Genomic DNA, 10,240 nt, shown 5'->3' with positions numbered 1-10,240 from the left:
AGGCAGCGGCCCCGGCAGCCCAGCCAGCTGTGGGGACGCTGCGACTGGCTCTGCTTGGTCTCTGTCACAGAGCTGGGACACTGGAGCTGCCTTACACCCAGTGCTCCCCTAGCTGCTGGCTCCTACCCGGCCCTCCTCAGGCACAAACACCACGCTCCCAAGGACATCTCCTCTCCAGCCCTCCCTGGCTACACCAAGGCTTTGCCAAAGCCACCCTCATCCTCTGGCAGCAGGCAGAGAGGCTGGCCATCTTCTTTCCCTAGAGACACAGCAGGGGGCCAAGCGCACCACGGTGCAGGGGATGCCCTGGAGCCGCTCCCAGCCCGCTCGCACCGCTGAGGTCTCAGGTTAGTAAGCAGTGCAGGTCCTCAGCTACCTGCTCCTAAGCGGGAGGTGTTCCGGGGCAGGCTGCCTGCTCCTGCCAACGCCCCCACGACTTCATGTGGTCAGCACATCTGTATTTAAGACTGGGTTGGTTTTGTTTGTTTTTTGCCTTTGTTTAAAGGGGTTTCCTTCCCTTGTAGTAAACTTAGGAGTTAATAGGAAAAGGTAGTTCCCAAGTGATCCAAGCAGATCTGTAATGAATGCTGCAGGAGAGGGCAGAGCGGCGCGGGTCAGGGGTTGGCACGCGGGTCCTGGCTCCTGGTGCGCAGTCCTCGGGGGGGCAGAAGGTGCCTCTGCCCAGCAGGGTTAGAAGTTAGATTTGGAGTGTCCAAAGATGCAGATGGGAAAGTGCTTGACGTGAGAGGACCACTGTGCTGCCAGCTGGAAGAACTTGACGTCGTTCCACTCCACCCCATCGATCAGCACTGCAGGGGGGGTAAGAAAGAACAGAGTTAGGAAATGCTGAATGGAAGTGGCCAACCTGGAGCAGTTTCGCCAGGACCTGCCCTGCTGTCAGCAGAGAGAGGCCTGGCTGTGCTCTGCTCTGGCGGCAGGCACTGCTCTGCCTGGCCACCCGGCGCTGCAGACCGCTGGGAGCAGAGCAGGTGAGGCAGAAGAGCTCAGACTGCAGCTGCAGCACCGCTGGGTGCCGCTGGAGCTCCCCTGGCTGCTGAGCTCGGGGCCACCTGATAGGATTCCTCATTTCCTAAACACATGCCTGTGCTTTTTTGGGCAGTGCTGCAGAGATGGACACCAGTCTCCTCACTGGCACTCTGCATGGGCAGAGCTGTGTCTCCCTAAGGGGACACACACCTTCTGTGACCACCCCTCACAGGGACAGGGCTAGGATTAAGGAGGTGACCTGGGCAGATGCCTCTGCTGCCAACAGTGGGGAGGACTGCCAGAGTGAACAGGCCACAGAGGTATGTTGGATACTGGATGCACAGCTCTGCAAGGCGCATGCACAGGCATGCCATGGCTTGCCAGAGTCCTGCCTCGAGGAGCAGCCACACTCACGGCTCACCACCACCCCTTGCACCAGGTGTGCAAGAGAAACAGAGAAAGGAGACAGGGAGAGGGGGGAATGGATCCCGGCCCAGCCCTTGCTCTCACCCAGGGCACAGATTCAGAGGAGTTCCCAGGTAAGGGAGGATGTTCCCACATCCCAGACCTGCAGAAACACTCTGCCATGCTGGACACATCCCAGCCCATTCCCCAGGAACCCTCTGCCTCCAGGACACGGGGCGGGACAGGAGGTCGGCCCTCTGCCTGCAGGACAGTGCTAACAGCTGAGCCTCGCCCCGGAGCCCGAGGGGCTGCGCTCACCTCGCAGCATGTTCTGCTGGTGCTTGGCTGTGCAAATCAGCCTGCTGATCCCCTCAATACACTGGCTCTTGGACTCCACCTCCTTGTCTTTCGTTTTCTTGGGCAAAAACATCACTGGAAGGCAAAAACAAAGCAAAGGAGCACACGGTGACTCTCAGCCGCCCAAAGGAGCTGCCCCAAGCCCTTTGGTTGGAGGGTTACATTTCAGCATTTGCATCCGAAAAGTCTTCACTTGAGTTTGCTGTCCTCAAGCCGCCGTGGCCGGCGGGAGCTTGGCTGGGGCAGCGCTCCGCACCGCCACCTACACGCGGGGACACCTTCAGCCCAAGCGTCCCTGCCTGAGGCACTCCCCGCTCGTATCCCAGGCTCCGAAGGGCACCCTTGCGGTGACTCCTGCGGCTCGGCCGGCATCGGACGGAAGCCAGGTGCCGGCGATCTGCCGGGCGGCCGCCCCCCCAGGGGCAGCGCCACACAGTGCACCCCGGGCTGCCGGCAGCACCGCGCTCCAGCCTCCCCCCGGGGCAGTGCCACACAGTGCACCCCGGGCTGCCGGCAGCACCGCGCTCCAGCCTCCCCCCGGGCTCTGCGGGAGCTGGGGCTGCCCCCCAGGGGCAGTGCCACACAGTGCACCCCGGGCTGCCGGCAGCACCGCGCTCCAGCCTCCCCCCGGGGCTCTGCAGGAGCTGGGGCTGCCCCCAGGGGCAGTGCCACACAGTGCACCCCGGGCTGCCGGCAGCACCGCGCTCCAGCCTCCCCCGGGGCTCTGCGGGAGCTGGGGCTGCCCCCCCAGGGGCAGTGCCACACAGTGCACCCCGGGCTGCCGGCAGCACCGCGCTCCAGCCTCCCCCCGGGCTCTGCAGGAGCTGGGGCTGCCCCCCAGGGGCAGTGCCACACAGTGCACCCCGGGCTGCCGGCAGCACCGCGCTCCAGCCTCCCCCCGGGGCAGTGCCACACAGTGCACCCCGGGCTGCCGGCAGCACCGCGCTCCAGCCTCCCCCCGGGGCAGTGCCACACAGTGCACCCCGGGCTGCCGGCAGCACCGCGCTCCAGCCGCCCCCCGGGCTCTGCGGGAGCTGGGGCTGCCCCCAGGGGCAGTGCCACACAGTGCACCCCGGGCTGCCGGCAGCACCGCGCTCCAGCCTCCCCCCGGGCTCTGCAGAGCAGGAGGGAAGCTGGTGGGGAGGGAAAGGCATTAGGAGAGCTGATGGGAGGTGGACTCGATCTCCTGAGGTCCCTTCCAACCCCTGACATCCTGTGAATGCACGAGGACAGATGTACAAACTCAGCACATCAAAGACCTGTTGGAGCAGGTCCAGAGGAGGCCACAAAAATGATCAGAGGGCTGGAGAAAGGCTGAGAGAGTTTTTCAGCTCTACTCAGCTTGGAGAAGAGAAGGCTCCAGGGAGACCTTATTGCAACCTTCCAGTACTTAAAGGGGGCCTATAAGAACGATGTGGACAACCTTTTTCAGCAGGGCCTGTTGTGACAGGCCCGGGGGGATGGGTTTAGACTGAAAGAAGGGTACACGAGATACAAGGGAGACATTTTCTACACTGAGAGTGATCAAAGACTGGCCCAGGCTACCCAGAGAGGTGGTAGATACCCCACCCCTACAAATACTTCAGGTCAGGTTGGATGGGGCTCTGAGCAACCTGACCACTACAGTTGATCTGAGTGTCCCTGCTCACTTCAGGGGGGTTGGACCAGATGACCTTTAAAAGTCTCCTCCAATCCAAAGCACTCTGTGCCTCTCTGAAATTGGCTTCACAAAAGCTGGTGACACTGAACACCACTCCAGGCTAGGCCAGCCCCAGGGAAGAACACCTGAAGTGTCTCAGGATTGCTTTGCCCACAGGCATTGCCACTTAAAAGGGCTGTGGTCAGGGGTGGTACCAGCAGTGCCACAGCTCTTAGCCCAGCGCTGCAGCCACTGGTCCAGGAGCCTCTCTACATCTCCTTTCAAAGCTCCCCAGACTGCTGCTTCCACCAGGAGCAACTCCCAGGTGCTCAGGCAGGGGGATACCTGAAGGGCAAATCCAAGTGCTTGACTGCCTTGCTCCTCCCCAGGAAATACTTGGCTGCAGAGCTGTTCTCACTGTCTAACGTTTCACATGCCCAAGGCCAGGAACAAATCACTGTTTGTTTTGAGCAAATAAACCCACAGCCATAAGTGTAAGGGCAGAAGATTAGAGAAGTTAACATCAGGCTTTGCACTGAGAGCATTTCTCTCCCTCTCCTGTCCCACAAAGCAGCTGATGCACACAGCAGATGGAAGCAAGTCAGGGGGACTGGGAACCGAGTTCACAGAAGAGCTCCTGTGGAAGAGGTTCCACTGCTGCACCCCTGCTCTCGTACCCACAAGCACACCCAGCCAGGGCTTGGTAGGCCTGGCTGGTGCCACCTGGCTGGGGGCACTAACAATGGCATTTGAGAGGACACCACCATGCCAAAGCCAGCAAACATCTCCCCTGGGCCTGCTGCCACGGGCTGCGACTTGAGGGGATGCACACAGGTCCTGCCTCTCTCTGCATCTGTGCCCTGTGGCAGAGGAGAGACCAGAGCAGGGAGCTGTACAGGCTGAAGGGTCTGCCCTGACTCTGGTGGCTGGGGCAGAAGCTGCCTCTTACCTAATCCAATACCCAAACCAACCCCAGCAGGCTCACAAGGGATGGAGGGAAGCTGTCCAGAGCAGCCTATCTCCTGGCTTCAGAACAGCCACCCACAAACATCCATGTGCTGTCCCCACCCTGGCTCTTTTGGGCTATACCATCTCAGCTGTAAGGGTGAACACATTCCTGCCACACAGCACAAGGAGGAACCACCTCATGCAGACAGACAGACAGGCCAGGACTGGGGGATAAGGCTCAGTCACTTCTCACCTACAGACAGACCGGGATCTGAGGGATAAAATATGACTGAAGCGCCGTACTGCAGGACTGCCAAGTCAGGCAGCCCTGGGGCAGGAGCACAGGGGGGCAGCAGTGCACATTGTGGCCTCTGCCCCCAGCAGCTGTGTCCCCCTCACCTTTCTTGTTCTTCTCCTTTGTCACCACCGTCATGGACATGGTAGGAGTGGAGGCGATCTCGCCGCCGGCAGGCAGCCTGCTGACCTGCAGGGACCGGAAAGTGCATTTCAGTGTGTTTTTGGTAGTGGAGAGGTCCTTCTTCTCTGGGTCTCTCTTTCTGTCCACGGGTGGAGCTGCAATCCAGTAATCCACCTGCAGGCCCATCAGCTCAGCACCCAGGTTCTGGCTGGAAAACAAGAGGAGAAGGTAACTTCTGCCCAGCGCCCGGTGGAGATCCCCCACCTGTGCTCCTGCAGGCCGGCTGCTGGGCCTTACCAAAGGACCCTGGGGGGAAAGCAGGCAGCAGTGTTTGCAGTCAGACCTGGTCATCACAAGAAGCCACCACTGAGTGATGCAGCCTGGCTCACACAGCATAGTGGCATCGGCTTGGCAGCACAGAGTGGCAATGAGCTGAGACAAGCTGAGCTGCTGTACTGCCACAGGGATGAACGAAGGGAAAGGGAACAGACAAGAGTTTCCTAATGCAGTGCTGAGTTCAGTCACCCAGACAGCAAAGGCAACCCTGGGGTGAGCCAGACCACTTCCAGTTTTCCAGTGGGGAAGAGAAGCTGTAAGACATTGCTGCTGTCTCCTAAGCACTGATGAGTGAATGATTCTGGCCAGGCCCAACACCAACAAAACCAGCTCTGAATGGGAGTCAGCAGAGAGCTGGCAGGTGCCTGAACTCAGTCTCCCTGACTTGCTTCCATCTCATGTGTTCAGGAGCTCTTCTGTCATCAGCTGCTTCCCCTCCTGTCCAGAAGCTCCACAGTTCACACAGGCCCTCCGCTCTCCCCAGGTCCCTGTAAAGGAGCTGGCAGGGGGCGGTCTGCCCCAGAGGCCTGCTGTGTGCTGGGGAATTCCAGTGCTGGGAAAAGCTCTGCCAGCCCTGTGCTGTTTGCTAAACAATGGCAGATTTCAGGACATGATCTGCTGTTGAAGACTCCTGTGCATCCTGGCAGCGGCCATGTGTCACCAAACCATGCTGCCAGCACTTCCTCAGGCAGAAAAGGCAAGATGAGCAGCCTGGGAAATTCCACCTCCTGCCTGGCCCTGCCCAGCTAACCCTGAGCGAAGCAGGGGCTTCAGCACACCTGTGGCTGGTGCCCTGGACTTGTTCCTGGGCAGTGTTGAATAACACAAGTGCCAGACTAAAAAGGAACTTCATTCATCAACCAGTCTGTGTCCCCTGCTTGAGAAATGTTAAGGAAGATGAATCTGTGATCTTGAATGCCACATGCATCCCCTTACGCTGCCTGAGGTGAAGCAGGGACATGCCAGCATTCAGCTCTCCTCAGCACATCATCTCCTGCTCTTTGCCACCTGTTCAGCTGAAAGCCAGACTGCAAAGCAGAGTTCACCTTTGGGCACCAAAGTCAGGATTTGGGCTCCCAGGGCAACTTCAGAAGCAAGATGCTTCGAGGATGATGGGGATTTGGAAATGCAGCTTTGGCTTTTAAGGCTCCTTTGCATCCCTTCTCACCTCAGGTGTAAAGGATGGAAAGATAAAATGAAGCATTCTGAAGTTCACCATGGCCAGGCAGGAGGTTCTGCTCCCTTCCTGGCTGTGTGTGGCTTAACCTTTCAGGCTGGGAACCCTCCAGCTCCTGGGCTGTCCCACACAGAGCAGTGGGGATGGGACAGTGCTGAGCCTGAATTTCCTCATTTCTTGCTGATTTTATCACACAGCATGAAACAAAAAGGAACCAGCTTCCTCGAGCCAAGGTGCCAAGCCCGGCTGTCTCACAGCCACGGCTCACAGCTCCAACAGCCTACGCTCTTGTGGCTGCAGGTTCCCAAACCACTTCAGCTTTGGAAAGCCCACAGAGCTCACACAGGAGAAGTCAGCTCTGCCCTCCAGAGCCTGCACATCCCTCAGCTCCCTGCACTGCCACCCAGCAGCTGCTGGGCCCAGCCTGCTGCTCTGTTATGCTTTCAGGCACAGGCATGAACGGGAACTGCAGTTCCACTCCCCACCTTAAGCTGTCAGCTCACCCCTCACAGAGGACAAGCTCTCTGCTCTTCCACAGGGTCACTCTGACCTTACACTGGCTTGGTCTTTAAAAACATAAGTCATGAGGGACTAGGCCAGCACTCCTGAGTCTTAACAGGCTTCTCTTTGCCTACATACCTCCCCAAGAGAATCCAGCCTCAAAGGGAAAACACCAGCAGATGGAGAACACTAACCTTCCTTAGAAGGCTGCTGCAATGACTCAGAGTCAGGGTTTCTGCCAGACTATCAGAAACAAGGCTGCCCTTCTAGTGTCAGTAGATCTGTCCTTGAGAAGGGCAATCTTCCCCCTGGGTGCAAGATCTCCTCTGCCCTCCCCAGGTCTGTGTCAGCTGGCAAGGACACAGGCACTCCAGAGGGAAAAAAGAGGTGAAGGGGCAAGGTGACAGCTTGGAGTGTCTGCTAAGGAGGAAGAAAGCAGAGCTGTGAGCTCTCTTTCACAGAGCTTTGCTCTCACACATGCCAGACAAGAGAGCCAGTGGAGCTGTCCAGAGACACAAGATGCTCTACCTGGAGGACGAGAAGCTGCCTGTGACGGAGGGCGAGGAGGGCGGCGTGGGGGAGGCTTCCTTCACAGCAGGAGACACAGAAGGTGGAGTAGAAGAAAGGACACTGGAGCTTGAGGGAGCTGCATCATCAGAGTCACCTTGCAGAAGAAATGACAGAAGGTTTGTCTAGGTTTGTCCCCCAGCCCAGCCCAGCCATGCTGGCAGAGCTCCCTTTGCCCAGGCTCTGCTGCCCAGGCTCAGTCCAGAGAGCAGCCATCCCACCAGGCCTGACTGCCTCCACGCTCCAACCACGGCACTTCCACACACAGCCACACTCCTCTGGGCTCCCCATCTGGCACCTGCCTGCCTAGGCTTTGCTCCCAGCTGATTTTGAGCCTCCAGCACACGGACCTCTGCTGGGCAGTCTCCACTTGGAGCCACTGCAGGGCAGCACAATGCTGAGACTCTTGGAGAATCCTGTAGCCCTGGGCTCCTCAGGGCTCTGCCCATTCCCCCTGCTTCCACCCTCCACCACCAAGGCATCAACCCCTTCAGGTGCTGGCCCTCTAGCATGGCAGCTCTGCGTCAGCAAGCAGTGACCCACAGGAGGGCTGCCCAGGCCCTGTGTAGCCCAGGCCAGAGGACTCTGGGTTTAACAGTGAAGCAACACACAAACCAATCCCAACAACAATGAAAAATGCTCCTGATTAGTAGTGCATATGAAGGAGCACCAGCCCATGGCCCTGTGTCTGAGCAGGCAGTGCTGTGTCACTCAGCTTTGCACCCCTTCACTAAACACACTGGGGCTCAGGCTGTTCTGCTTGCCTGCCCTGGCGTTCCCAGGGTCAGGCACCTGATGGAGACTGATTCTCTCAGCCAGCTGAGCCCAGTGCAGGGGGACTGGCATGAGCTCCTGCTGAGCTGCCTCCCCAGGCTGGAGCAGGAACCTCAGCCAGAGCAGTGAAAGCATCCCCCTGAGAGCACACATCAGAAAAGGAGGTGTTTGCACGTGTGACTGGAGCTTCCCCGGAGGAGGGTGTGGGAATTCCAGCAGGCTGAAAAAGGGCCCCTCTCAAAAGAGAGAGGCTGTGTCTTTCTGCAGGCAGCTGCTGGGAGTGAAGCAGCAGCACTGGCAGCTAATGACATCTAGTTCCACCTCATGGAACTCCAAGCCATCAGCAAAGTTCCTTCTGCCTGTGAAGTGAGACTTCCACCACCTCGCCGGCCACCACGCTCAGACGCTGGTTACCTGATGTTGCAGAAGACTGTTCCACTATCCCAACCTTCACCACCTAGAGGGGGCAAAACAGAAGAGCTCTGTGAAACACAAGTCCTCTGAACATCAGGCACCCCAGCCTCCAAACTAAGCTCAGCCCTACAGCCCCCTTAGTGTTGCCCCTGCAGCCAAGGTCGTGTTGAAGTACTGCACCAAGTGGAGGCTACCAAGAGCTGGGCAGGGGTCCAGCCAAGCCCTTCCCTGACCCATACAGAAGACAGCACAGAACCTAGGAGCTGTTACAGACTTGCACAGCTCTGAATAGCTCCTCAGCCCCAAGCTATGGCAGCTCCCATTCCTCTCTGTGGCACCTGTGGGAACAGGGCAGGGAGAAGAAAGGAAGAGGAATAACCTTTTAGCACTGCTTTGATGCAGCTGCTAATTGCAGCTTCCACAGGTGCAGCCACTTCTAGGCTGCAGCACAGTTGCAATCTGTCAGCAAACCACAAAAGCAACGAAGTGCAGTCAGCTCCTGGGCAGTTTCCTAGTCTCTGAAGAAGGGAAGTGTCTGGCAAAGATGCTAAAGCTTCCAGCAAAGCCTCTGGGCACAGACAGAGATAAACCATCCCATGGACACGTCAGAACAGTCCCAGTCACACTGAAGTAAGGAAACAAATGTGTTCTGATATGGCCAACCACCAGCTGCTGTGCTTAGGTTAAAGATCGATGCCACTGGCAAGAGTCTCTGGAGCAGAGCTTGCTACAGACACAAGCTCCCCAGAACACAGTGTGCCTAGGAAGACAAAATGACCCTTGGGGAATGAAAGCAGGGACCTTCTGCAGTGATCCACTGCTGTGGTGCACCCTCAACACTGCAGAGACCCTTCTTAAGGCCCTGAAGAGACTTGTATCTAGGGCTGCTGGTATAAATGCTGACAAATGGGAAAGAGCTGCAGAGGAATCTCAAGTCAGTAAGAGCTGCTTCAGAAGGAGCACCAATGTCAGTGTTGGAAAGCAAAAGGCTGTTTAAGATCATACATGACCACTCCTGGGCCACATCTCTGGGGAGCACATTTCTGTGCTCTGGGATCAGCAAGCAGCAGCTAATCATTGACGACAACCCCCTGCACTCTGCACATTCTGGGCAGGGGCTGCATGCTCGGTGCTGGGTCTTGAAGAGCTGTCAGGCTCTCTGGTGGATTCTGTTAGCTCCAGCCTTGGCAAAGCCACCATGCGCTCAGCAGTGTGTGCAGAGGCTCCCTGAGGGAGCACTGGCTCAGGAGAAGGCAGCTGCAGCTCAGTGTGGCCAATCTCCACCCAAAGGGCAACAAAGCAGGGCCTGGAGTCCAGCAGCCACTTGTGCTGCGTTAAACACCACGAGGATGTTTCACAGACCAAACCAGCTGTGAGCAAGAGGAGAGAAGGCAGAAGAGTAAGGGGAAGAACACATAACACAGGAAAGTGCCTACAGCCACCTTGATCTGCAAGCCAGACAGGAAATCTCTTCTGATCTCTTCCCCCTTGCTGGCTGACTGCAGATGCTGTTCAGACACATGGGAGAAAGGTTAAACACTTCCTCTTCCCTCCAACTCCCAGAGGCACTTGAAATGGCTGAGCTCCCAACATCTCCATCCAGGAATGCTGCAGCAGCCAGCCTTCTCTTCCTCCAAGGAGGCACATCCTGCAGCCTCTCCTGGCAACTGACAGCCTCACCACCACACCCTGGCCCCATCCTGAGGCTCTCTTCCCA

At 57.8% G+C, this 10,240-nt stretch overlaps 1 protein-coding gene across 11 annotated transcripts in view; it reads right to left on the bottom strand.

Annotated features, from left to right (window-relative positions):
• Positions 1–320: 320 nt before the first annotated feature.
• PACS2 (phosphofurin acidic cluster sorting protein 2) overlaps positions 321–10,240 on the bottom strand; it is an 82,342-nt gene continuing 72,422 nt past the window's right edge. For 10 of the 11 annotated variants that reach the window (XM_054165071.1, XM_054165076.1, XM_054165072.1 and 7 more), the window contains 5 exons: positions 8,524–8,566; positions 7,297–7,432; positions 4,736–4,962; positions 1,711–1,824; positions 321–809 (listed from right to left, as the gene is read on the bottom strand). In XM_054165071.1, coding sequence (XP_054021046.1) covers positions 691–809; positions 1,711–1,824; positions 4,736–4,962; positions 7,297–7,432; positions 8,524–8,566 — 639 coding nt within the window. In that variant the 3' untranslated portion in view covers positions 321–690. Of the gene's footprint in view, positions 810–1,710; positions 1,825–4,735; positions 4,963–7,296; positions 7,433–8,523; positions 8,567–10,240 lie in introns of those variants that run through there. The other variant, XM_054165079.1, reaches the window with a different exon arrangement.

The sequence above is a fragment of the Dryobates pubescens genome, chromosome 11 (genome assembly GCF_014839835.1).
Source record: "Dryobates pubescens isolate bDryPub1 chromosome 11, bDryPub1.pri, whole genome shotgun sequence".
In the NCBI taxonomy this organism is placed as follows: domain Eukaryota; kingdom Metazoa; phylum Chordata; class Aves; order Piciformes; family Picidae; genus Dryobates; species Dryobates pubescens.
This window is presented reverse-complemented; position numbering and strand designations above follow the sequence as displayed.